Source organism: Lathamus discolor, chromosome 1 (assembly GCF_037157495.1).
Source record: "Lathamus discolor isolate bLatDis1 chromosome 1, bLatDis1.hap1, whole genome shotgun sequence".
In the NCBI taxonomy this organism is placed as follows: domain Eukaryota; kingdom Metazoa; phylum Chordata; class Aves; order Psittaciformes; family Psittacidae; genus Lathamus; species Lathamus discolor.
The window spans coordinates 146,825,340-146,853,263 of record NC_088884.1 but is presented as its reverse complement, the minus strand read 5'-3'; the positions used below and the strand labels follow the sequence as shown (position 1 = coordinate 146,853,263).

Below are 27,924 nucleotides of genomic sequence, written 5' to 3'. Positions count from 1 at the left end.
ATAATTTATAATAAATAGGATAATTGTAACTGATAAATATGTCTCTTTAGTAAACAAAGGAATGAAGGATTGGTATTTATACAGGATGCATAACTGTAAAAAATACAGATAAATTCCATCGTTAAACTCTGCCAATGAAAAGGTTACTGGCTTCAAGAACAGCATTTAGACACAGAATTACTGTAAAAATCATACTGTACTTAGTACCTCAGCATATTTTTTCAAATTAAAATCACAAAAATTAAACAAAATAGCATTTTAAAAAGATTTTTGACCTCTAGTTCCAAAACTACTGTTGATACATAAAATAAAAACATTTCTTAATGATTACCCATTTGAGAGACTTTACATAAAATTATGATATCTCCTAGAAAAATTTAGATGAGAAAATTTCATTCCCCTAACAAATTCAGTGTATAAAACTGCAAAAGAAAATCAAGCAATGAGAAAAATGTGGAAAAATACTGCAGAAGTGGTTAATACCTTTTGGGCTAGGATAATTCTTGACAAAATTCTTACAGAAGCTCACCAAGAAGGGATGAATGTGTGTAAAGCATTTGTGCACTCAGACACGCGCGCGCACACATATACACACGCACATCCTCACCCACACGCTTCTCTCTTTTTTTACAATCAAATATATATAAGTGTAAGTTCAGCTTTCTACATATGTTAGTGTACAATAATTGTTTCACCTCATATAATTACATTTGAGTATTCTTGATTAAGAAAAATTCAGCAGTTTTTGAAAAGAAGGCTGCATTTACAGTGCATAGCTGTAACAAAAAAGAACATCGTCATACAGTATGTACATAAATAAAAATACTCCATTTAACATTTGTAAATACTCAACTACTTTAGAGAATGTAGCAAATAAACTATCTGTGCACACACCCAGATAGTTACATCCAACTCTCATTAATAATGTAACACTACGTCCGCTCATTAGAATAAATTGCTGAACAAGCTGCACATTTGACCATTAACAAGGCTTTGAAAATTTTGCCGTGGAAGATCAACAGTGTAGACATTTACATGGGTGTCAGAATTAAAAGATGAAATTTCAAAATGTTAGGGAAGCTTCAGCCTTCTGTTTTCTCTTCTGCAAGGACTAAAAAAAAACACCCCTCCCACCCCCGCCCCCCCAAAAAAATCCCCGAAGAAAACAAAAACCTTTAAACAAAGCTGAAAGATTGTAGGCTTCTGGGACCTGGGGTTTCTTCTGGATTGTCAAATTATCACCGTGTTGTGAGGAGAAGCTTCGGTTAAAAAAAAATAACAATGCAGTGTCTGATTCCCAGACATCAGCAGCCATAGTACTCAAATTTGGTTTTTTTTGTTTGCTTTTGTTCTTTTTTTCTTTGTTAAAATGCAGTATGTACAGATTTTGCAGTTCATTGTTGTTCGTCTATCTCTGTGGAACTGCTGCCATGTCTTGTGATTTTCACTGAACTCGCAAGGAATGCCTGGCTCCCCCGCCACCGGTCACCCGCGAAAGCAAAGCTGACACCCATGGACATGCGTGTGCTTACTGGACAGCCATCCTGCCTCTCCACTCGTCGAGCAGCTGTGTTCATGTAAACCATGGTTTCAAACAGAGAGTGTAAAGTAGGAGAAATTCCTAAGTATGACTTTTCAATTGTCCATTACTGAAGGACGTGACGTCCGTGAGGTATTCACCATCCCTCCGTTTTCCTTAGGTGTGATGCATGTTACCTACGCAGGCTCCGCTGTGCCTCTTTGAGTAAACTATCAAAATCCATGGAGTCATACTTGCTTTTAGTGGAAGCAGGATCAAAATCATCTGAGTTTGAATCTGAAACCCAAAGGATGCAAGTTTAGGTAAGAGGCAAGAACCACTAGTGAGTACTTACATTATTTTCTCTGTACAACAGTATGAACAAGACACTGCAGAAACAATCCCCTTAAGCCCACAACTTTATGGGATGATAAAAGCCCAGAAATGGTCATCAGAGAAGCTTTAGGAATGGAAAGAGCTTTCTGGTAGGAAGCAGGGCTTAACAAAAGCAGTACATACATGTCATCAATTCTGGGGAAAACCGTGTATTGCATATACCTATGGAGCAGGTGGGAAGAGTTTCTCCAAGGACTTCAGCACTGCTATGTGCAGGTCTCAAAGTAGTCCAGATAATCCTGACAGATGCTTTACCCAAAACTCCACCATCATTTTTCAGCTGTTGTCTTTCATTACACTGTATCCAAGACTGACTTCTCCTGAGAAAGGTAGCAGGGGGATGGTTCTGCAGAAAGCATGGAAAGCACACTGCTGCTTCTGCTGGCCCTGCCTCAGGATCTTGTACAAGTCACTACACATCCCTGAATCTCTGTTTTTGCTTCCATTCTGATCTTTTCGGGGTTTCCTTGTTTTAAGTGTGAGCAATTCAGGGTAGGGCCTCTGCAATGCCGTACAAGCAATCTCAGGTGAGCTCCTCCGCTCTTTGCAGCATACATGCTAACTCACAGCAGCAATAATGGTCCAGCTCCTGTGACCTGCAATACGTGCTCCAGCTTTGCTGGTTGCTCAGATACAGATGTCAGTCTATTCCTAGCACAGAGGAAGGATTGTACATTTGTGACCATGCAGCTCCAGTACGGCAATTACTGACATGGCTGCAAGCACTGGATCTCCTTTTGGAGTCATCCCAGCTTAATACTGAATCTTCCCAGTTCCTGTGTCATAGCTTCTTTATGAGTGTGCCCTTTTCTTGCCATTTCTTGTGTTGAATTAATCAGAACTCCCCATCTACCACTATAAGACATACTGTGCATTAAATGTTCATTACAAGTTCTGTTAAGACAACATCTTCTCACAGAGGAGAGGTGTTAAAACTTCTGACTACTATTTTCAAGTGTTTTCTTTCTTCTGTACTCAACCCAAGGCTGATTAATTCTCTCTGTCCTTGTACTAGCTCATGAATTTTAAAGTTCATGTTGCCATTTCCTTATGTAGTTCTATCAGCTACTCTGCAAAATACAGGGAATGCAGTCTGAAGTACAGAAGCTCAAGCTGTCAGCAGGACAAAGTGAAAATACTCTGCTCACAGATACTCCGGGAATCCCACTTGGTATGGAGAGACCTGCCAGGGAATACTCCCAGTGATGAATAATGTTCAAGAGGGTTCCCTTCAGACAACTTATTTTAAACCCCAGATTTTCTGAGATACAGAGATGACCTTGGCTTCCACTGCTGAAGATAAGTCAAATCAAGTCAAGACTTCAATCTAGTTTTACTGTTTTTATCAGCCTACATTTCAACAAATGCCTTGCTACCTTTTATATTTTCAACATCAACCCTATATCTCTTCAGCAGTCAATTGCCTTTTCTTAGCTTTACATTATCTGTTTAGCCACTGAAGTGAATTATAGCATATTCATTGCGAACAATGTGTATCATCTTTATCATTTATTCTGAAAAGACATCAATTGGTTAGAAAAAAAAATCTGTATTCTCTTCCCGCATTGTACAAAGCTGAGGGCAGCCCATACAAGATTTCATTAGCACTGTGTTATAGGGTTATGAGAGACTTTAATGACTGTGGTCATTTATTCATAAAACCCCACAATATCTGATTAATATAGAATCAACGGCAAAATGTTCCTTGCTATGTTATGCAGAAAAGAGTATCTCCGATAACTTTAGTCTATTTATACAGGTATTAGGAAAGGTTTAACATTTAATGAATACTTTACATTTTAAAAGGTAATTAAATGACGTGAGCTTATAATACATTATAACATTACGTAGGCTGTTTTGGTAGTCTGCATGGTCTCTTTATGCATATACTTAACATCAGCATTCCTACTGTAAGACTGAACATCTCCAAACATCCTTTCAAGAGGGAGCATCAGACCCTGACCCAGAGTATAGGACAGCACCATACATGTTTGCCCAGATAGGACAGGACTAGATGTGCTATGGCAGTCAGTATGAACACTTGGGACTGGTGTTATCACAGCATACTGGGGGCTGGGTACTGGTGTGCGTACTGCCCTGCAACAGTGGGACAGCAAACACCAACAGATTTGCTAAGCTCTCTGCAGACTGGAGCCTCTCACATCATGACTGGATGTCCCTGCAAGGACACACCTTAGAATCATAGAATAGTTAGGGTTGGAAAGGACCTTAAGATCATCTAGTTCCAACCCCCCTGCCACGGGCAGGGACACCTCACACTAAACTGTGTCACCCAAGGCTCTGGCCAACCTGGCCTTGAACACCACCAGGGATGGAGCATTCACAGCTTCCCTGGGCAACCCATTCCAGTGCCTCACCACCCTTACAGTAAAGCACACCTTCATACATAGATGCCTATGCATGATTTGAGAACCACGAGTTGTAATCAGTAACCTTTGCTATACTAAGCGTCAGATGTCGTCACAAGCCCTTCTAGCTTTCAAACCTGAAAAAGTATGACTTGTGGTTAAGGATCGTCTTTGGCAAGTTTTACACATCTAAAGCACGACTCGTGGCAAAGTTAAGAATCATAATGAATTTTTTGGGGTGAGGCATCTACTTCGTTCTCTGTTTATTGCTCATATAAATAAATCAGGTATTAGGACCAAGCAGCCGTAGCATAGCAGTGAATAGTAAAGCATGCAGGAGATTTCTGTGGTGCTATTATTTCAATATGGAAATGTATTATTGAATATTGAGCACTTATTTTTTATAATGATGGAAATGGGCTTTAAAAGAATCTTTCGCAGTTTGAAATAGCTGAAAGAAGTTGCATCACATTAGAACTCAGATCAGCAGACTTTAAAACTTCTTGAGGCAAGTGGAAACCACTTCCTTTAACCCCCACCATTTAAATAATACAAGCAACAAACAAATAAGCAAACCCTAAATTCTCCCGAGTTACAACGTTCCAGTTATGCACTTTAATTCATATAAGGCAAAATACCTACCTAGGTCTGCATAGTTAGACTTGCAAAATTGCTTGCGTCCACAGAAGTACAGCTCAAAGTCAGGTTCATTTGACCTGCGTAAAGTGTATCCATTTTCAAGAGCAGCAAAGGCGTCACAAGTATAGCGGTAGGTGATGAAACCATAGCTGTCTCTGCAATTGAAAAATACAGTTGTGAACAAACGCTGAAAAGAGTTAACACACATTAGTGTAACCCCTTCCTGAAAGCAAGAACATGTAGGAGATCCAGCAGTGGAAATGCCAGAAGTACTGCATCCATTTATCAGCATGATTGTCCTGTCATGCAGCTAAATACTTATTTCTGGGACAGGAAATCTCAACTAGCGAGATTAATAAGTAAGGATGAAAGAAAATAAACAAGGTTTTGAACTCAGCATGTCATCTGTCACAGCACTTATACTGGTAACTCCCATACCAGTAATCTTACTGCCATAATTTTTTTACATATGGCAGCTTCCAAAGAAGAAGTAATCTCAAAAGTTCTTACCCATCATCCCGCAAATTTACTGTGCACTCCTCAATTTCACCAAAAACTTCAAACCGGTCCCTCAGTTCTGTTCTGGTTGTGTCAGGTCTGATTTTACCCAGATAAATCACACGACGTTCCTCCTATTGAGAAACAGCAACAGGGAAGGCATATTTTTAAAAGATATGTAAGAGATGAACCTATACATATATGCATGCAAACACACGATGTGCAGGGGATGCAGAATTACAGTAGTAGTCTCTTGTGGAAGACCCAGTGGATCTTGCTAGCAAGTGAAACAGTTCTCTTGTGGAAAGCATTGAAGGTGTTTAAATGACGGTACATTTGTCAGGTGGTGTGCTCCTGGAAGGTTTCACTGTTTGCTACCACTGTTCTGCTACACACTGACAGACACGTCCCTTGGTATCCTACTACACCTTCTTCCTTTCTACCTCCCCTCCAAGACAGTGAACTCTTCCAAACCAGGGGCTTGCTTTCTCTTCCGATCTATACAACACTGGGCAAACCTTAGTTGTGGAGTAGTATAAAGTAATACAATAATTGGACTTCAACCACCCTGAAATCTGTTGGAACGACATCAGCCCAGCACAAGCAATCCAGGAGATTCCTCGATTCTGTGGAAGACAACTTCCTTCTGCAAGTAATAGAAAAGCTGACAAGGAGAGGTGCCATGCTTGACCTTGTGCTCACCAACAGGGAAGGGCTCGTTGGAAATGTGACGCTCCAGGGCAGCCTTGGATGCAGCGATCACAAGATGGTCGAATTCGAGATCCTCAGGACAGTGAGAAGAGCGTGCAGCAAGCTCTCTGCCCTTGACTCCAATAGAGCAGACTTTGGCCTCTTCAGGAACCTGCTTAGTAAGGTTCCATGGGATATAGCCCTGGAGGGCAGGGGGACCCAAGACTGTTGGTTGATATTCAAGGATCACCTGCTACAAGCTCAGGAGTGCTGCATCCCAACTAGAAGGAAGTGCAGCAGGAGGGCCAGGAGACCTCCTTGGATGCACAAGGAGTTGCTGAGGAAAATTCAAATGAAAAAAGAGGCTCATAAAAAGTGGAAGCAAGGACAGGTGGCCTGAGAAGAATACAGGCCTGTTGTCCAGGAAGCTAGGGACCAGGTTAGGAAAGCTAAGGCCCAGTTAGAATTAAACTTGGCCAGGGATGTTAAGGATAACAGGAACAGATGCTACAGGTACGTAGCAAACAAGAAACAGACTAGGGACAACATAGGCATCCTCCGGAAGCTTTCAGGAGAACTGGCTACACAGGATTTGGAGAAGGCTGAGGTTCTGAATGACTTCTTTGCCTCAGTCTTCACTGGCAAATGCCCTGACTGCACCACCCAAGTCTTGGAAGGCAGACGCAGGGACTGTGAGAATGAAGACCTTGGGCCCACTGTAGGAGAGGATCTGGTTCGAGACCATCTTAAAAATCTGAACGTGCGCAAGTCCATGGGACCTGATGGAATCCATCCGCGGGTCCTGAAGGAGCTGGCGAATGAAGCTGCTAAGCCACTGGCCACCGTATTTGAAAACTCATGGCAGTCGGGTAAAGTTCCCGACAACTGGAAAAAGGGAAATATAACCCCCATTTTCAAGAAGGGCAAAATGGAAGACCTGGGGAACTACAGACCAGTCAGTCTCACCTCTGTGCCTGGCAAAATCTTGGAGCACATTCTCCTGGAAGGCATGCTAAGGCACATGAAGAACAACAAGGTGCTTGGTGACAGGCTTCACTAAGGGGAAATCCTGCCTGAGCAATTTGGTGGCCTTCTATGATGGGGCTACGGAACTGATGGACAGGGGTAGAGCAGTTGATGTCATCTACCTGGACTTGTGCAAAGCGTTTGACACTGTCCCACACGACATCCTTGTCTCTAAATTGGAGAGATATCAATTTGATGGATAGACCACTCGGTGGATAAAGAACTGGCTGGATGGCCACACACAAAGAGTTGTGATCAGTGGCTCAATGTACGTCTGGAGACCAGTAATGAGTGGTGTCCCTCAGGGATCGGTGTTGGGACCGGTCTTGTTCAACATCTTTGTCGCTGACATGGACATTGGGATTGAGTGCGCCCTCAGCAAGTTTGCCAATGACACCAAGCTGTGTGGTTCGGTTGATACACTGGAGGGAAGGAATGGGATCCAGAGGGACCTTGACACGCTTGTGAGGTTGGCTCATGCCAACCTTATGAAGTTCATCCATGACAAGTGCAAGGTCCTACACCTGGGTTGGAGCAATCCCAGGCACAGCTACAGACTGGGCAGAGAAGAGATTCAGAGCAGCCCTGTGGAGAAGGACTTGGGGGTGCTGGTCGATGAGAAAATGAACATGAGCCGGCAGTGTGTGCTTGCAGCCCAGAAAGCCAACCGTATCCTGGGCTGCATCAAGAGAAGCGTGACCAGCAGGTCAAAAGAGGTGATCCTGCCCCTCTACTCTGCTCTTGTGAGACCTCACCTGGAGTATTGTGTGCAGTTCTGGTGTCCTCAACATAAAAAGGACATGGAACTGTTGGAACAAGTCCAGAGGAGGGCCACGAGGATGATCAGGGGACTGGAGCACCTCCTGTATGAAGATAGGCTGAGAAAGTTGGGGCTGTTCAGCCTGGAGAAGAGAAGGCTGCATGGAGACCTCATAGCGGCCTTCCAGTATCTGAAGGGGGCCTATAGGGATGCTGGGGAGGGACTCTTCATTAGGGGCTGTAGTGACAGGACATGGGGTAACGGGTTAAAGCTTAAACAGGGGAAGTTTAGATTGTATATAAGGAGGAAGTTCTTTCCTGTTAGGGTGGTGAGGCACTGGAATAGGTTGCCCAAGGAAGCTGTGAATGCTCCATCCCTGGCAGTGTTCAAGGGCAGGCTGGATCAAGCCTTGGGTGACATGGTTCAGTGTGAGGTGTCCCTGCCTATGGCAGGGCAGTTGGAACTAGGTGATCTTAAGGTCCTTTCCAAGCCTAACTATTCTATGATTCTACGATTCTAATTGGATAAATGTGCCAAAGACACAACAAAATGGACAACAAACATGAGATTTTAAACTCAGATGACTCAATAGCTGATTCATCATCAGCTGTCCACCTTAATCCATAACTTAATATAGAGGGAAAACTGTTAGGGGTCCAGAAGATTTCTTTTATTAAAATAAATATTTCTGGGAGGGAATGCAGGATAATAAAATATATCCTGTGGTCACCATTACCTTTTGGTTTCTTCAGAAAAACAACCTGACTGAAGTCTCCGATTTTTATAGCCTAGGGTGCCATTTGCATGTTCCTTTGACACTCAGAGGCATCAAAGATACGTTTAAAAGAATAGTCATGGTCATATCTTTCCTTCCTGAGTGGAAATGCTCAGCAGAATAACAGAAGGACTAGGAAACCCCATGAAAGGCACTTCATTAATTCCTGGATGAACAGTTTGCTGAGGGTAGAGCCATTTAGTGAGCTGCAAGCAAATCAAGGCAAAAAGGGAACTTCAAAAAGCTGACCTTAAGGTAATTAGGGCAAAGAAGCACCAGGTACACATGGCTTGGGTGCTCAGCCTTCCTGTCTCAGATTGCCCCTGGCTCGAAGATCCCTGGCACTACTGGCCCTACTGCTCATCCCTTACAAGCCCGCACATTTGTCCCATAAATTGAACCACCACCACATTCTCAGCTGGTGTAAATCTGTCAGTCAGTGGAGCAATGTCAGTTTAAACCATCAGCTTTGGCACCTGAGACTTGCGCAGAATGTAGGTGCTGCATGCCGAAGGAGCTATACTGACTGCTGAGAATTCATTACTATCATAACCTGGAGGTGCCTAAAGGCTAACGGTACCTCAACTGAGTAATGCAAAAGGCCCTAGGGACCTAAATATAGCCTTGCATTTTTGCTCAGAAACACCCTAGCCTGAAGAGACAGGTAGCTGATAGCGTTACAATTCAGATATAGCATGAAATTTATCTTTTCCATGAGTCCCCCCAGAGGCATAAGGCAGGAGTCATTCTTGGACCACCGACAATAGGATTGAGATCAGACCAAAACACTTTTCAAACAGAAATGATCCTGATGCCTCTTCTCTACTTGTTTGAGCACTCATTTGAGATAAAGGGACCATCAGAACTCTTGGTTTTGGGGGCCCAGAATCTGGTCTCCCTGTTGCCAGGAGAGCACTCTGCTTCCAGGAACTGTTTAATCAAAACAAGTAAACAATTCCTGCTGTAGAAAGCTGAAACCAATATATCTGCCTCCCAACAGAAGCTTCTTCTCACTAGCACACTCAGTCAACTATTTTTGCTGGCTCTTTTCCTGGTCTCACAAATCTCAGGGGCTTGAAACCAGGTAATCTGAGCTCCTGAGAAATCAAAGTGAGTTTAAAGATTCAGAAAACAGAGATCCAAGAATCAAACACTCCTACTGAAAAGCCTTACCCACTAAGGTTTTGCACAAGAAGTGATCACTGGAACCACCTGGGTCCTTTATAGCTCCCTGGTCAGTCCAGTGGGAGTCCCTGGTTGCTCTACCTATGTGCATGCTCTCCTTATTGGGATGAGGTAAGTATCTCATCTAGATGTTTGAAACTACTGGTGCTTTTGATTACATAAGGAACCAAGGTGACTGCCTTGGTACTCTTCTGTAACCCTTTTGTGACAGACACTTCTTGTTTAAATCTTATGCCTTCCAGAGTGTATTGTCCAAAAGCTGCCCTTGTCCTCTACCAAAGCACTGCAGTTTGAAGAAGCTAGCATGGCTAAATGAAGGACAAATGTGCTCAAGGGTGGCCAGAAATTTAGGGAAGAGGGGTACTTTACAGACAGTTGCTGCTTTTTATCTCTGTCTCTACTGTGTTCCAGTCCAGAGCCCTGACCTTCCTGACTGAGGAGTCTGGGGTAGGGCTTCTGCGAACTAGGGACTGTAGAGTGCAAGCAACAGAAATCCGCATTTATTCCATTCTCCCCATTGTACGTCTGCTTACTTTCAGTATGGTTGGGTGCCATAAACTTCAAAACCAGGAAAATCTGCATATGCACAGTAATTACTTTTTCAGACTGTTTTACCAAATCAAGGATTTAACCGCACTGAAACACTTGATAAGAAACAATTCCATTGATACTTGCTATTGAACCTAAATGACTGACCAGATGGAGCAGAACATAACACAGCAGACTGTCTAATATACTTTAGCTCAGATAATACATCTCAACTGAAAAAACATAATGTTTCACTCACTGACATGGAGACTGTTCTATTACAGTGTGATGGAAATAACTATTGCACACTCTTCCATAAGTCTGTGCATGGCTGCGCAATTTTTCCTTCTTCTATCCCTCTAATAACCTTTATATCTCTAATATCCCTTTAAGACAACTGTAATAAAACAAAACTGAACCATTAAAAAAAAGCCTGTTAAACTGTCATTAAGGGAATAAGTTAAACCTGCAAAATTAAGGAAATCCAAATTTAAAGCAGAAAAGCGCCGTATGTCCTCCAGGGACATATCCTTCTTCTCCACATGAGAAGATGTGTTCAAGTATTTTTTAAGGAGAGTGCCATGATATTATAAGATACTGGAGAACATAGTATTCATACAGCATTGTCTTTGTCTTGTTCAACTTTGGTTTCTTTAAAGCAACTATGAAAAAAGTATTTGTATTCACAGAGACACCTGCCTTTTATTCTCATTAATAATAAGTGCTATACAAGCCTAACAAGATTACAACATACTTCAAAATGTTAAAGATCTTTATTTTATAATAAGTTACATGCAGAACTCCATATATGCATATTAAGTATGCTTTTTACTGTACTTGTTAGAGGAGATGATCTATGACTTCAAAACTTAGAGAATGACAGAGAAAAGCTTCTGTTTTCAGTTTAATGTGGGCACAGGAAACCTGCAGGAAAATCCAGAAGATATCATTCACTTTTCCCTTGCAAAAGGGCAGATGATTTTTTTTGCATCATAAGCTTTAACTGCAGTTCATTGCTTTGCCATGTAAAAAATGAAGAGTCCAACAAACTCCCTTAAACCCAACATGTCTGTCTTCTTTTGGTTTATCTAAACCTCCTTATTCAGAATCTTGCTCTTTCTTCCTTGAGGTAAAAAACATTTGAATAGGCAGATGTGGCAGAAAATCTCAGACTGAATAGCAGTATTTCAAGTCTCAAACGAAAATACTAAAGCTTTAGAATGCCAAAACATGAGAAAATAGGATCAGGATGCAAAACGTTCACTGATGCTAAGGATCTTTTTGTCTTGCAAAGCCTTCCTCCAAAACTTTATTTTAGAATCATATAATCATAGAATAGTTAGGGTTAGAAAGGACATTAAGATCATCCAGTTCCAACCCTCTTGCCATGGGCAGGGACATGTTGCACTAAACCATGTCACCCAAGACTCCATCTAACTTGGCCTTGAACACTGACAGGGATGGAGCATTCACAACTTCCTTGGGCAACCCATTCCAGTGCCTCGCCACCTTAACAGGAAAGAACTTCTTATATCTTACCTAAACTTCCCCTGTTTAAGTTTGAACCCATTACCCCATGTCCTATCACCACAATCCTTAATGAGGAGTCCCTCCCCAGCATCCTTGTAGGCCCCCTTCAGATACTGGAAGGCTGCTATGAGGTCTCCACGCAGCCTTCTCTTCTCCAGACTGAACAGCCCCATCTCATTCTTATTTCACAAGGAACTAAAGCACAGACCACTACAGATGTATTAGTTTTTGTACATTTTTTGTACTAGGCTTCTTCACCCAATGCTTGTTTGCTTTGCCTGCTCATGGTGCTGTTAAGCAGGGTCTGTGGGCACTGAAGGCAGCCACTGCAGGGGTAACGCTGCATAGTGCTGACATTCCCATTTTCCCTACCACTTTTTGTCTGCACATCTGTGGTGCACACCTAGCTCTCCAAGAGCTAGGTAATGCTTTATGTGAAGCTGACAGAAGAAATTCTAGGGCATTTTAAAGTAATGGTCTGCCATGTGATCGTCAAAGGCGCTGCTGCTTCTGCTAGCACCATGCCTGTGTTACCTTCCATACCAAGTGAATTCTCTCTTCCAGTAGAAAGCCATGAAGACTTATATGCTCAGAATTGAAGGCCAGATGCCATTTTGAAAATGCAGTGGGAATGGCTGGATAAAGTTTAAAAGATATAAATGCTATGGATGTAGAAAGTCATTAAAGTTTAAGATTCTGACATAACATGAAAAATTTTCTTTATATTCTGTATTAGAGAGCAAGTCTGACCTGTGGGCTAGTACGGATGGCAAAAGAATCGTGAAAACTGGGAAAAAAAGAAAAAGTTGCACAAAATTGCCAAATGCTGCTGTGAGGCTCACTGAGGACTGAAACTGTTCAGCCTCACTCCACAGTGGCTGCTAAAAAAACAATGATAGACCAGTAAACCTCAAGATTTAGGTAATCGTCTGATATATTTTCAGCAACTCATACAGGAAAGTTAGAGTGCCTGGGATCAAGGCCATCAAGATGAGCAACAACAGGAAAATCCAAACTAAATATACAACGTACATTGGATGCTTCATTAGTGGAAATGCACTCCATTATAGGCTGACTCTGGTTTTAGACTTTAAAGAAGCCAAGCACTCATTTATGAAACCACCTTTCTCCTGCCTTCCTGTTGTAGAGCTATTTATTTTCTTTGAAATCATGTGTGTCTTTCTGACGCAGTGGCCTCACAGTGCATTTATCTTCTTCGGTCTGTAAGCTCCCTGGGACAGGGACTCTTGATACTTGTCTCATGAAGGCTGTCAGCACTTAGAAGTGAAAAGCAGTAATGGTAACAGTAATTTTCTACTCAGGTACAAAAGCTGATTTGGTTATATTTCCTGGCAGCAGCCAGTGCACACAGTAAATGAGCTGCAGGGAGGATGTGACTGTAAGTCAGTATCATGGCCAGAGTGGCCTTGCAGCAGAGATACAGAAGATGAGGCTGCCCATCGGAGAGATTAACCTCTCAGCCCTGGTGTACTGTCTCAGTATGGTATGTACAAGCTGGTGGCTCCAGAACTGAAATGTGCTATCTGTATTTCTGACTCCATGTCTTGGAAAATATTTGCTGCATGGTCTAATGAGCTGCTGGGGTAAAAGCCAGCATAACTCAGAAATTTCCTGGGGTGTACCAGAAGAAAAATGGGGTCCTCAGTCTTGGGTGGGGGCTGGATCCCAGTTTCTACAAAGCCCGAAGTAGACTGTTCTATCCTGCAGTTCCTCAAGTTTCACGACAAATGTGTCTCCACTGTGATCTGGTTAGCACTATCAAGTTATGTAAGTCTTGGTGGCAGATCATCCTTATGTTCAGTGAGGACCCATTCTAAAACAAAATAGGGACCCAATGAAATAAATCAAGTCAAGATCAAACTAAACTATGCTAACATTTCCTCAGCAAAGGCATCACAATCAGAAGTATAAATAAATGAACGAAGGAATGACAAAAATATTTTTCTTCCTCTCTAACTGGAAAATATCTTGTGAGCTCAGCCCGTATTTTTCAAGCATGATTGCTCAAAATCAAGACCCCAATCCACAAGAAAAGGCACCAAATCTCCAGTAACTGGAGAGGGGCAAAACAAGAAAAGGAAGGGCAGAAGAATATCACAGCACTTTTTGAAGTCAAGCCACCTGTATACAGCTGTAAGCCTAGGTAGGAATTCAGGAATCCATACAGGGAAATGCTAGCTCAGGTTTCTAGCTGATCTGAAGCTACTGCAGCAAAGGTGGTGTGTGAAGGGGCAGGTGTTTATACATACTTCTGCTACATAGCATGAGCACAGGCTTCTAAAACTAGCCTCCTCAGCATTCTGCCTATGTCTTCACATCTGCCAAAATACCAGCTGTCTGCACAATCAGAGGGCATTGCTTCACATATGGTTTTGACAGATTAAAATATGAGAATTTTCTTCTCATTTCTTTTCCCTAGGTTTCCCACTCTTGCTGTCACACAGAGACTAATTCCTAGGTACTGAGCCAATAATACCTGGTGGCTTTTAGCTCAGTCATAATTTCTGTTCCCTTTCCACTGTGCATCCTTTCTACAACTAATTCCTGAGATCACAGCACAGTGCTTCTCATGAAGAAAAGCCACCTGCCCTGTGTAACACTGAAGGCACTAGTAGTGCCTGATCTTGGGCCACCCTTTTAACAGCATCTGTAGGTATGTGGCCTTGAGCCAGTTCTGTCAGCATGAGAATGGGCTAGAAAGAAAGTAAAAAAATCCCCAATGCAGAGAGCAAAGGAATCTTAATTTATGGGACTGTAGAAAGAGTTCAAGGAAAAAGACAGGAGATTCTTGTAGCTGGACCATAAATGAGTTCCTCCCTCAAGAAAGGAGTAACACACATGAGGCCCATAAGCCAAAATGAGTACAAAAAGTAGCAGAGAATGTTATAGAAATAATATACATTTTATCACTGACTGTGATCAGGGCTTTCCTTTCTTCTCTGTCCCCTAACCCCTACTTATTTGCACATGGGATAAGCTGGCATGATTCAATACAGATTTTTAAGTAAAAGTGCTCATACACTTTGGATGAAGGAGTTAACAGGATTTCATCTACATCTCCTGCAGCTCTTCCACAGGTGACTGGATTTTAATTTTTTGCCATGTTCTGTTTATTTATTTATTTATTTTTAGTTCTGATTTATTTATACTTATTAATAAATAATCTCATTAATGAAGTTAATTATAAGAACAATGCTCACTTTAGAAATAAAGTAAATTCAACCTTGGTTCTGAAATGTCTAAACTTTTAACATAGGAAGCTATGATGCAGCATATCTGCAGCTTCTTAAGTTTCTTTTCCTCCCTTTTACTTTTTCTCTTGATTAGCTACTTGCCAAGTATTTGTATATTTTCAAATAGAACAAATTTTCTGCCTCCTCAGGAGGGTTCATATTTATTTATACCAGTAAGGTGCAGTAATTGAGAAGTAGCAAGATACATCCAGGACAGAGGTCTACTTGAATTTCTAATTTGTGTTAGATCTAAGAGAGAACAGCCAGTGTAAGTTACGATTGCTGGAAGGTAGCATACATCTTTAAACAGATGGAAGCCCGATATTTTAAAATAAATGGCAACAATCGACTTAAATATAGCCCTGTCTGAAGCCAAGCAAAATAATTCCATTGCCTTCACTGAGTTTCAAATCAGTACAGCAGAGCATGTTACAGCTCTAAATCTCATGCTTTACAAAATATACCTATCAGCCACACTTTGTAGATAGGGCACCTGAAGCAGAGAAAAGTGAAATGATTTGATGAAGCTCAGTAAGAACAACAGTAGCAGAGAAAAAAAAAACAACCAGAAAATAAAGGTATCTATTGCCTTCCAGAACTTCTTACTGCTGTAGACTACATCAGTCTCCATCAATCCCTACATGCTCCCAGTTCTGTAGGTGATAGTATTAGGAGAAACGCTGACGAGTGTGTGACAAATCACCTTTTACTATAAAGTCCACTAAAGGCACTGGAAAAAAGACCTATTCGTTTTGGTGAGCCCTGGACATAACACTAAGGCAAAATCTGGAAACAAAGATCAAGTGTCCCAGTCTGCACCAGTTCATGTGATAGCCAGAGCACAGCCAGAACAGCAGTGAAGGTACAACAAAATGGACAGAGCAGGACAGACAACAAAGAGGAAAATTTTAAGGTGAGACACAAAATGGTGTCAGCAATTACACGAAGAGTCCAGATTTACATTTATCAAAACCATCACACAGTTTCCAAAGGTGCAAAAGCCATTTGTCCATTTACTAGCCATTCTTCTGTCCTACTGCTACAACAGCCCAGAAAGTTGCTCACTCCCACATGGGTATTTCCTTCACCTTAGGTATTTCAGTTGTTTCACACACGACTTTGATGAACAAAATAATTAAATAATACATATTCATTATGAAAAGGCCGGTGTTAATGACATTTTAAAATCGCATCATGTCTTCAGACTATTTATTTCGCTAAAAAGAACTTACAAATTAACCGAGACATTGACAGGGGAAAAAAAAAAAAGTTAAACTCATGCCTTTGGATCCCAGTTCTGCATCCTGTTTGTCTGCACCCTCCATATAGACAACTACAGCTACTATGGAAGTCCAGCAACTGGTATGCAAGCTGACTCCTTACACTGCTTACGCAAAAAACTCCCAGAAATACAGAAAATAAACATTGGTTAGTGGCACTCTGGTAGGTGATATATATAATATAAAATGGAGGTTCACTGATTGATAGATCTGTATAGGAAATTGGGTCACTCTTCATTGTTGCTTGGGATGAAACCTCTTTCTAGTAAGCCTTTTGTATCTGTTGACATAGAAAAACTTGGAGAATTGCAATTTATAGAACCTGAAAAAATTAGTATTGTAACACCAAAACACAAATTGTTATCAAAACACGTATTTTCCTAAAATTCGGAATACTCAGAAATACATAAGCAAATTTTTGCATTATTTTTTCTTTTATAAAAAAAAAAAAATCTGAGTTCTATCTTTAGAAATCTGTGAAAAGAAACAGAAATCTATTTCAAAATGAAAGTTATCTTCAGAGTGCTTACAATTGCTTTCTGCCTCTGTCTCTCCCTTTGTTTGGCCCTTTCAGATTCCCGTTTTTCATACTCTTTGCGGTATTCTTCCCTCTTCAGCCTTTCATGCTGATATTCCTCATAGCTGTCATATCTAGGAAACACAACTTAGTCATTAAATCAAGCACCTGCATTTGTAAATGCAAAATTAGTAATACAATTTCTGGAATGCTTCATTATCTCTTGAGAACCAGCTGCAAAGCAAACCAAATGCTGGCAAGATGCACTACCTGGGTCTGCGACTGTACGGTGATCTGGATCGCGATCTTGCACTTAAGGGAGAACTTCTGTATGCTCGGTGTCTACAGTGGCTGGACTCATAATAGCAACAAGATCTGCAGGAATAAACAAATTCACCTCTGTCATTCAGTTTGAATCTATTCACACCATTTTCTACCTCTTCTCCAAACTTACATTTTCTTCCAAGCTACCAGTTTGATTTTCCAGCGACAGTTTGCAATCTCCCAGTCAACTAAGAGGCCTCTGGTGATTTACACACCCCCCCCCCCCAACTCTTCTGTAATGTTCCTTATTAAGGCTAACACAGAGCAGAACGTCAGCCGCTGTCAACTTCATCTGATAAGGACTGCAGCCTGATTGGCACCGGGCAGCTCACAGATAATGGGAAAGGTTAGTTGTGTACATCTCTCCCCAGTTGCTCTGCTGCTGACCTGACTGGCTCCACTCACAAAGTGTAAACTTGGCAAATTTAAAGGATAATGGCAACAAGTGTTTCTGTAGCAAACCCATAACCTTCAGGGTTAATCAGCTTAGGAGCCATAGAACAAGTTGCACTAGATTAAGTTGTTTCTTGTTTTTTTTCTTTCTTTCCTTCAAGTTGCTTTATGGTTTTGCTGTTTTCCTTTGCATTAACTACGATGATGATACGCGAATTTGCTGTACCATACCTTGAAGAGGATCTACTACAGGGCGACCTTGATCTCGATCGGGAATATGGAGAACGGGAACAAGACCTGCGTTGAGGAAAGGACCTTGATCTAGAGCGCGTCCTTTGGGATCTTTGAGAAAATAAGGATTTGGGTGGAGACACTGAATCTCTGCATGGAGAGTTAAATGAAGAGCCAGAAGGAGAAACATCAAATAATGAATAGGCTTGTGTCCCATCCCAAGGGTAGCATAGTTTATCACTTTCATCTTCACTGTCATCCAAGAGACCATCCATTGCTAGTCCTGAATTTATAAACATAGGTAGTTTGGAGAATTGTTCATTACTGTAATCACTGTCCCTTAGTTCTCTGGTCTTATCTGCTTCTTCATCAAAAACAGCTTGGCTGGGATGACCAAAATGCTTATTCAGTTCAGCCCGAATTTCCTGGTCTTGGAGCTGTTTTCTGTTATTACCATGGGATCCCTGCTTACTTGTCTGTAAAGTCTCTTTCTTGAAATACTGGTCTTGTTCTAAAGAACAACAAATCTGACACTGCCACCCAGGTGAAGAATCCTTAAATTCTAGTTGTCTGGAGTCCTGAAGTTCCTGGGATATTTTAATGTGTATTTCCGATTTTGAATTCACTGATTGACAGTAGTCATGGTCACCAAACAGCCGCAAACTGGGCCGTTTTGTCTTTCTCTCCTCATGTCCACTGGACAATACTGTAGTCTTGCTAAGCTGTGCGTACAGCTCAGACTGTTCTGGACCCTTCTTGATTGGGTTATTTCCTTGAGAACTGGAAGACTCACTATAGCGGGGCTTTTTTGAAGGTGGTACACCAGTCTTGCATGATGACTTCAGCCTAGGTGAAGTCCTAAAAGGATTATCCTGGTTGGTTTTATGAGGAGGGGTCGTGGGTGGAGTTAGGCCTAAGTGGAAAAAAGGGAGGAACAGAATATTTTTAAACACACTTGCAATATTTACAAAGGTGGCTATGTGCTTCTCTAAAACATATGACACAATGCAAGACCCGTTCTATATGACTTTAACTCTGCTAATACTGGGAATAAAGATGTGAGACACCAAAGGTCTGGTAACAACAATAGCAACAGAACTAATGTATTGCCGTTAATCTTCACCATCATTTCTGTCCCTCCCCTGCCTCCATGACATCCGCCTCACTCTCTGTAGAGTCTGATAGAAAAGATTAAGGGATAAAAAGACTTTTTTTTCTTGTAAAAAAAAAAAAATCAAAAAGATTTTGATATAAAAATCAAAAGCCAAAAGACTGGCACCATCAAAAACCTTAAGAAATTAGCAGACAAAAACCTGAACAAAAGCAAGTCTGGGAAAAATGAGTGCTACCAAAGGCACCTCAATAGGACACAGATCTTGAAAGCAAGGAAGTACAGCAATTCCACAACTCAACTGCAATGACTCTTTGTTTCTACAGTTCATTAACTTAGTAAACCATTGCTAATGTATGTATAATACATTCTTGTAAGCATAACTATACATTTTGCCTGAAATGTGGTTCTGCAACTGAAACCCAAGTGAACAATAGGACAACTGCAACTGTAATGAATCATTGCATTTAGAACTAAGTATTAATGACAGCCAGGAAGTAGGGAGTCCAAATGAAACAGATAAGTATTCAAAGGCTAAAGATACCACTAACTGCCAGGATTGTTCACATAATTGTAAAAGATTGTATCACTATGGTAAGACAAAATGCTGGAAAGGACCATTCCAGTAAGACCTGGGAATGAACATAGCATCTTGCAATTATCTTTATAAGGATATAACTCTTAATATTTTCTGCAGAAATCAGAATTTCTTCAGACTTTACAGGAGGATAATCCAGGATACCAGGGCAGAATAACAGCAAACAGCAGACATTGTCCAGGAAGCATTTACTTTTCAGGAAGGTACTTAGTATGCTATGTTTGAAAAATTGCTTCTGTCTAATTGATCCTATTGTAATTTAGAAGTATATATGCTTGAAATTTAACAAATTAGACTGAATTAGGGAGTTCTAGAAAACCTGGACCATCCTTAACCACTCCAGAGGCTAATGCTGCTATAGATTTCTTTGTCTAGCCCAAGCAATGAGCTTTCATTAGCAAGAATGAAAAGAGAGGGCAGGCACATTACAGGAAATGTGTATTTCAAACATGGCTATAGAATTTTGTTTTGTACTGCAACAGAGCTCAGCAGATAAATGCAAATGGCACATGTTTTATAGTGTTTTGGTGTAAAGAAAGAAAAGTGTCCATCAGTGCATAGTGCTCCCTAAGGAGCATAAATGGAGAATGGGAGTCCCACTGCATTAGCTGCAATGAATCTGTTCCAGAAAAAAAGAAGTATCAAAGCATGAATACTTGATGTGAAAGAGAGGATTGATTTTGACTGAATGCTTGGAAAAAATAGTTATGAGCCTAATGCCACAAAAAGTCAGGGAAACTAAGGCAACGATAATGACACCTAAAACTCAAGTTACCTCAGATTTTAAGAGCGAGAAAGTTTTGTGCGAAGTCATCACTGTTAAACTATTTCCTTTAACTTGAGTCCTCAATTTTTTCTTCCTTCACAAAAATCCAGCTTGAGTTAGCAGTGTGTATTTCACACCTTACCCACCTCCTCACTAACAAGTATTTTTGACTACCAAGTGAATTTTTGGTAAAACGAATAATCCTGTTCAAAATTCCTCCAGAGTAATTCTGAAGTTAAAATTTCGAGCTCAGATTCAACAAGGATTTGAGTAAGCAGGCTGGTTTTTAGATAAAAAATTTAAACTGTCACTTTTATTCATGAAATTATACAGCCCCTGAGAAGCAGCTCTGGAGCTCATTACTGATTTTTTGGATGTAGTTTTAGAGAGAGTGAAGCAGAAATACAACCACTCCACAGTGAACATGCATATTTAAGAATTTCAGGCAAAGAAACCCCAGAGATAATCCAATATTTAAGATAAAATATTGTTTCCATTTTCACTTCTTTAAAGCTAGCTCCAGGAAGCAAGCTAAACACAGAGTACAACTATTTCCAGAAGCCTGACAAGGACTCCAATGATCTTTAGAGCAGGAGAAAAAAAGCCCTACCAAAAAAAAGCCCTCACAAAAGTACAGACTGAGCTAAATTTACTGGCGCTTCTCTTGCTGGCAGAACTTTGCTGGAGACAGCCTAAGAAAGGGCTTCCTCGTTGCATTTTGGCTTTTTTCCTGGTTTTCAGCAGAAGCAGGAAGTACACAGGCAAGTAGGAAAGTTGGAAAATGTTCGTTTAACTTTTGAACAAACCTCCATCGGCGGATGAAGGAGGGAGTGAAGCTTTGAGTTCATGTCAGCATTACAGAGTCTACAGAGCTCAGCGTGTCCCATGACTGATCTCCAAATCATGAACTTTGAGAAAACCAGTTGGCTGCACACTTGTTCATCTTACACTAACCATACATACACTAATCATACACTATACACACATCATCATACACTAATTCCTGGTAATCTCCAGTGAGGACCATGATCCCACATCAATGGCATTACAATATTCTATCACCGTTGGATTATTTCACACTTGCCACTTTCAGTGCCAATGTGTACATTTTAGCGTTGACAGTACAAGGTATATTCTGTGCTCTCACTTGAACTTAGCAGGTTTTGACAGATTTATGGAAGGACAGATGGCCATTACAGGCTGAAGGCTGACAAGAGGCAGTTCAGAGCATTGTTAACACACTTGCACAAACTCTCAGCAGCGCAGCGCTGTGCAGAATGTAATTCAGACTATAGCTTTTTTATTGCTGCCTATTTTCTTTTGTCAAAAGAGCCTGCTGTGCACAGCAACAAATGGCTGCCATTACCCAGAATGTAATGGGTGTCAGACAAATCACGTAACACAAACAATCAAGAGTATGTAGGTCATATTTCAACAGAGCACAACCTTAGCAATATTTATGATTACTGCATTGAAATGTGCTCTATAATAAACAAGTACCTCTACATCACTCACACTTATGTACTTCTGCACAGCAAATCTGTTAGAAGTGGTACATACTTTACAATCACCCCCCTTAAACAGCCTTTTTTCTTTTTAAAGTAAAAGGCAAGTATTTTTTCATGACGTGCTATAAAACCATTTTCTTCGTAGGGACTTTTCTTTAATTGAATGGCTTTGGTAAATGGTACGTTTGCACTCTGCCTTGTTCTGTCTACATACTATGAAACTCACTTGGTGATCTTGCGCTTGAAAACAGTGTACATCAATTTGGCAGCACTGCTGCTGAAACAGCACCGTCCTTCCCGAGCCTGTGCAACAAAAGGTGTTTGCCTGTGTGCCGACTCTGCAACCTTAGCCAGGAGACTTCTTTCAAGTCTCTGGGAGAGTGAAATGCTTTTCATATACTCCAAAACTCCACAAAAAAACAAAACAAAACTTTAGCAACTCATTTAGCTCCAACAGAAATTATGGGAGTGCTTTTGCATAAAAATGTGACATCCTGACTTTTTAGGAAGGATTTGCAATGCTGTTTTACATAGCCATGGATCTTTCTAAAACACTACTGTAACTTTTGGCATTTAAATGTTAGATGACATTAGTTGTGCTTTGAGGGGGCTGAGAATTAGTGTCCTTTGGAGAACACAGACCTGGAACCTTTCTACATGTGTATTGAGCTTTTCAGAGACATCGAGAATGAATTCTTTTATACCCTAGAAGTTTGAAAATGGATTGTTAAGGCAAACATTATTTAAGGTCACTTAAAACACTGAGCACAAGATAACAGCTCAATTCAGTAAAAGAATCAGAAGTGCTTTTGTGTGGCACAAGACTGCAAAAGCCAGAAAAATGTAATTAAATAGCCATCATATAATAAACCCCTACATTGCTTGTTGAGTATTTAGTTTAATCCTGTTGTCAGTGCCCCAGAGAATAAACACAGATGCCTGAAAATATAAAAAAAATTTACTAGATTTTATTCCCTTTGGACAACTCTCGGCATCTCACATCTCATTTTATCAAAAAACATTCTGAGGTCAAACAAGTTTTTATATGATAGGTTTTAAGTATTTGTTCACACAACTAAGAGGTAACTCAGGTCTAGAAGTGGGCAAATAGCAGGGTATAAGTATCCTCAAGGATGCTTATGAATTCCAAATCATTATTCAAGTTGATTGTGTTCATAAAGCCTTTTCTAGCATCTTTTTTGAGAAATAAAAGTTTGCATGCAAGAAGACCAGTGAGGAGTTTTATGTGCTGGTAAATCACAGGGATCTGTGTGCAAGTGAGACTTTTCACCAGGTCACCTGTTGTAGATAAGAGGGTGGAAATAGCCTTCCATCTACTGATTGAGCCTTAAGCTTGTGATCTCACTTCATGCACTTACATGATGGCTTCAAGTATTTAGGAGTGAAGGTGCAGAAAGACATTGGGAGAACAGAGAGATAAATTTCAAACATACAGGAGCCACACCATCTAACTTCTGGCATTCAGAAGTTCAGCAGGAAGTCTAAGACAGTCATTGAGAATGCCTCAATCACCAGGATTAACACAGCCACCTCCAGAGGGTGAGTCATCCTCCTAGTCCCTGTGCCTGAAGGTGCCCCCTCAACCTGACTGGTAACAAAGAGGAAAGAAGTCTTCCAGTGACACAGAAACATCCCACGTTCCTGGAAGACATTAGACAGGTTCAAGCCCACAGCATCTTAGCAAGGCACTGGCAATGCAGGTAGCTGTGGAAATAAAGGGAGAATGACCTCTTGCAATCCTCCTACTCCAAATGAGACCTGCCTTACACAGAAATTTCATCCACTGCATTATGATCACCTAGAGCTCCATCCATACTGTGATGCTCTGGTCCATTTTCCTTTGAATAGCACTAGAAATCAGCTGCAGGAGTTGGGATTGTAGACAGCAATGGACTTAATCCTCTATCATAGGCCACTTATTTAAAGTGCATTCAAAGAATTCTTATGTGTGGCTTGAAAACACTTTACAAAAATATTTGTTCCTTGTAATTTGACAAATAAATGTTTTGACAGTTTTAGGGAGGACAAAGTTACATTCACAACTACTAACAAATCCATTGTAAGGCAAGATACAGCATCAGCAAGAGAATGGTTTCAGTTTGACTTTAGATACATGAATCCAAAATGTGTGTGTGACGAAGATTGATGGCTCATGTGGGAAATGCTTTTATTTATTTCTTTTTCTACTCTATAGTTAATTCATCAGTGAGGGAACCAATGTTTTTTTCAGGAAAGAGATCAAGGGAGCTGCTATTTATATTAAAATACTTTGTGCTTCGATAGTGCAAGCAGCACTCCTAATGGTCTTTTCAATTCAGCAGTAAGATCAAGGCAACTCCTATTTAAATTATAATAAATAGTGCTTGTACAGTGCAAGCTGCCCTATATAAGGACAATGAGCAATGCGGTTATCTGGATATAATTTGGAGTTGCCAGGGTCTCACTAAGGAACTCCAAGGTGTTATTAATCACTACTACCACTATTTTTTCCATTTTTTTTTTGTTGTTAGGGTTTTGGGGGTTTTTTTGTTTGTTTTTTCGTTTTTTTTTTTTTAACTGAAGCAGGTCCCAATTCTGCCATGATTTACTCACATACGCTCCGAGTTCTTCAGTACCCAAGGTTGTTTCTGTTATGGACTTGTCTGCTTCCAACAAAAGCAGACTCATGACACAAGACACTACTGCAATACAAATGAGTTTAAAAGTTAAGACATGCACCAGTACTCATATTTTTTGAGATTTATGTAAATATATGAGTATGAAAATAAAATCCTTGTATCTGTGAAGGCAGAGATGAATACAGCTACCAAGTCACGAAGTACTATATCCTGAAACTTCCTCACTAGGCATTGCAAAGCCCAGAGCAAGTACAACATGAAGTCCAAGAGCCACCATCACGTGGCTCTGCTTGATAGCAATGCCCCAGCTCCAGCTGGGGCAGACATGCTCCATCAACTCTTATCCTTCCTGATTATCATCAGTTTATTTTCTAGCTAGACTCTATTTACTTCCAGAGGGAACAAAAACATCAAATTGTGTTTTTATAGCACGACATTCCTGTTCTTGTATTAGTCCAGTTGTGCTGTTTCACAGCTTCTGGTGCATTTTTAACGCGCTAGCTCTCTAAAACAACCACAGAGCTGTTCTGTTTCCTCCTCTGCACACAGATGATAAAGCGGAATGAATTTGGTAATACCATCACCAGTCATGTTGCCATTATGGTGGCAATACTAGAGGACTACCCAGGAATCAGACCAACTCCCACTTTCTGTCTAGTCAGCTGATGGGAAGAGCAGGCTGCTGACTTTCTGGCTGGGAGAAAACACTGCTCCCTTCAGCAGTTTCAACGGCGGCTTGTACCAGTCTGCTGTAGTCACCTCATCTGCCCCTTTCACTTGGCAGCACTAAGCACTGCCTTACCAGTGTGCTTACAAATGGGCACCCTTGTGCAGATCTGCTCTCCATTAATGATAAAAGAGGCTTCTCCATGCTTCAGACCTGCTGGCACTGAATGGGATTATCCTCCTGCATACAGTGAATTTTGCCATGCTTCTGTTGGATTTGTGAAAAGAAGGTGTATTGCAAGGATGCTTCCTTTTACCACGAGACGAATGATTAAGACTGCAGTTTTTCAGGACATAACAGAGGGCAGTGTGCATGTTTTAATGCTGAACTAGTAAAGAATTTTCTGAAAAAGTGAAATGACGACTGTATGGAGCTGAAAGCTTGAAGTACATACACAAATCTAGTGCTTGGGCCTGCTCTTGTGTAAAGCTGCCACTGAATTTAGAGGCACCAAGCTGATTTATGGTACCTGAAGATGTGTTTTGCAATGCCTCCCAAAATGCTAGAGATCACGTAATTCACAATCCACTGTTATCCTGGGAGAAGCACGTACTAACTACATCTCTTATTTTTCAGTGTTACACAACTGAGGAAGAAAATAGACTTGGCAATAGAGCAGGTGGATCTCAACGTGTGCTCTTGTGCTCAGTTCTGGACACTTCAGGAAAATGGAGGAAAAACAGAGTTCAGAGGAAAGCAGTAAAAAGGATCTGAGTCTGAAAGAACTGGCTTTAGTGGAAAGAAGAGCTGCTGAATTAAATGAGTGCAATGGGTGATGCATGAACTAAACCAGAACATGACAAAAGAAATCTACAAATCTTCAAAAGGTACAAACACCACGGATCTGAAAGGAGGAGGAGGATAAAGGGGCATTGTGTGAAGCTAAAGGAAGAAATAAAGAGAAAGCAAGAATATAAAATGAATACCAATTTTAAAAAATTACCTCTAAGCTATGGAATAGTTTTTCAGTGGTAGACGAGAAAGCTGTTATTTGTGACATATTAATCTAGAATTGACAAAGCACTGAAACATGCAGTCACGTACGGCCCTAGACTGGCCTGGAGACAGACTGGATGACATAATTTTTCCATCTGTAACATCTATTACACTGTGCTGTGGGGTCTGTCTTTGAAAGATGGCGCTCAGCAGTACACAAATCTATGGGGAAATGGGGAAGTATAACAGACAAATGGTTTCATTCATATTTTTCAAGAAATTATGCTTTCTTGTGCAGGTTTGGAGCCATATTTTCAAACACATTCCTTCTCAGGTAACTAACTGGATAAAGAGTCAATGCTAAACTGCATCGAAGATAACTTCCTGGAGACCTCTGCAAGATCTCAGTGTACATGTGGTATATTAAAATGAACAAACACACACACAAGCCATGCTTAAAGCAAGAGCCAGCACACCCCATTTCTCACCTGCAGTTCCAGAGAGTTCCACACTTAAGGTTTGTTCAATAGTCTTGTTCTCAAATGGGGAACCCTTGGGATCACTGGAAGACAGGGCACATTTATAAAAACAAGCTGAAATGGAGTTGCTGTAGCCAAAATCTATTGAACCCCCCTCCCTTTTATAAATGTTTGCACTTTTTAGTACTTACTTTGGTGACTCGGGCGTCAATGGAAGTGATAAACTTGTTGGTTTGGCTAAAGAGAAAAAGAAAGCAATTATGGAATATTTAAGCACTCCAGAACATATACTAAAAAGACTTATTTTTATTTTGGAGCTAGAATCCCATGTTAGTCAGTTAGGGCTGAGCTCTAATGACAGTTCAATGGCCATTTCAGTGTACCTATCTTAGCTAGATAAATAAGGAGACCCATCCTGATTCCTTATTACTGGTACCAAAAAGGCACATAAATTTTAACAATGATTTACATCAATTACTATGCCTCTGAAATACAGTACACAACCCAAATGCCAAGAACCTTTCAGAACAAGAGTAGTTAAAAATCAATGAAGAACTCTACAGATTACACTGTGAAAATGTGATTTCTCTTAGAGTTAATTTAAACTACATTTCACGTTTTGTTTGGAAACAGGAACAGCAGAATAACTATGAAGTAACAGAACGTTATGAATATTCAGTTTATTTTACTTCTACAATATACAATTTTATATATAGCACTGAGAATAGGTTGTTTCTATGAGGCCAGAGTCCAACCAGTTATAGTCCAAATTTCTGCAAATTATCCTGCAGACTATGACAAGCCACGGACATAGTCACAGATGGTTAAATTGGGGTTGAAGCTCTCGGCACTACAATCCCAACATACACAAAACACAAAGCCTTAGCTATAAAAATACATGTCTTCGTAGCTTTTATTCATGCAAACCTGTATTTTCCCAAAGCAAGCCAAGAACTAGGATGCTGTAATACAGCTAAGATTCCTTTAATTGCCAGAGAAATGTTTAAAAATTAAAATAATATTACTTGCAAATTTTACTTTTCAGAAGTAAGATTGATGTTTAAACGCAGAGAGCGTTGTACCAAGAGCAACAGCAGGGGATCTCTTTGGCAGATTAATTACTTAAGACAAAATGTTCCCCTTGAACACTCCTGCACTGCAGATCTTTTGTCCAGAGTGTCACTACTGCGTATTTCATATTCATTCCAGGCTTGAAGCTCCCATCAACATTAAAAGGATTTTATAT

General features: G+C 40.6%; 1 protein-coding gene across 3 annotated transcripts in view; it reads right to left on the bottom strand.

The window, feature by feature from the left end:
• Positions 1 to 1,162: 1,162 nt before the first annotated feature.
• Positions 1,163 to 27,924, bottom strand: part of PPARGC1A (PPARG coactivator 1 alpha) — a 368,649-nt gene continuing 341,887 nt past the window's right edge. For 2 of the 3 annotated variants that reach the window (XM_065699713.1, XM_065699723.1), the window contains exons 6-13: positions 26,870 to 26,915; positions 26,688 to 26,761; positions 17,915 to 18,827; positions 17,237 to 17,341; positions 16,980 to 17,100; positions 5,434 to 5,555; positions 4,927 to 5,078; positions 1,163 to 1,816 (exon numbers count right to left, since the gene is read on the bottom strand). In XM_065699713.1, coding sequence (XP_065555785.1) covers positions 1,713 to 1,816; positions 4,927 to 5,078; positions 5,434 to 5,555; positions 16,980 to 17,100; positions 17,237 to 17,341; positions 17,915 to 18,827; positions 26,688 to 26,761; positions 26,870 to 26,915 — 1,637 coding nt within the window. In that variant the 3' untranslated portion in view covers positions 1,163 to 1,712. Of the gene's footprint in view, positions 1,817 to 4,926; positions 5,079 to 5,433; positions 5,556 to 11,139; positions 11,310 to 16,979; positions 17,101 to 17,236; positions 17,342 to 17,914; positions 18,828 to 26,687; positions 26,762 to 26,869; positions 26,916 to 27,924 lie in introns of those variants that run through there. The other variant, XM_065699731.1, reaches the window with a different exon arrangement.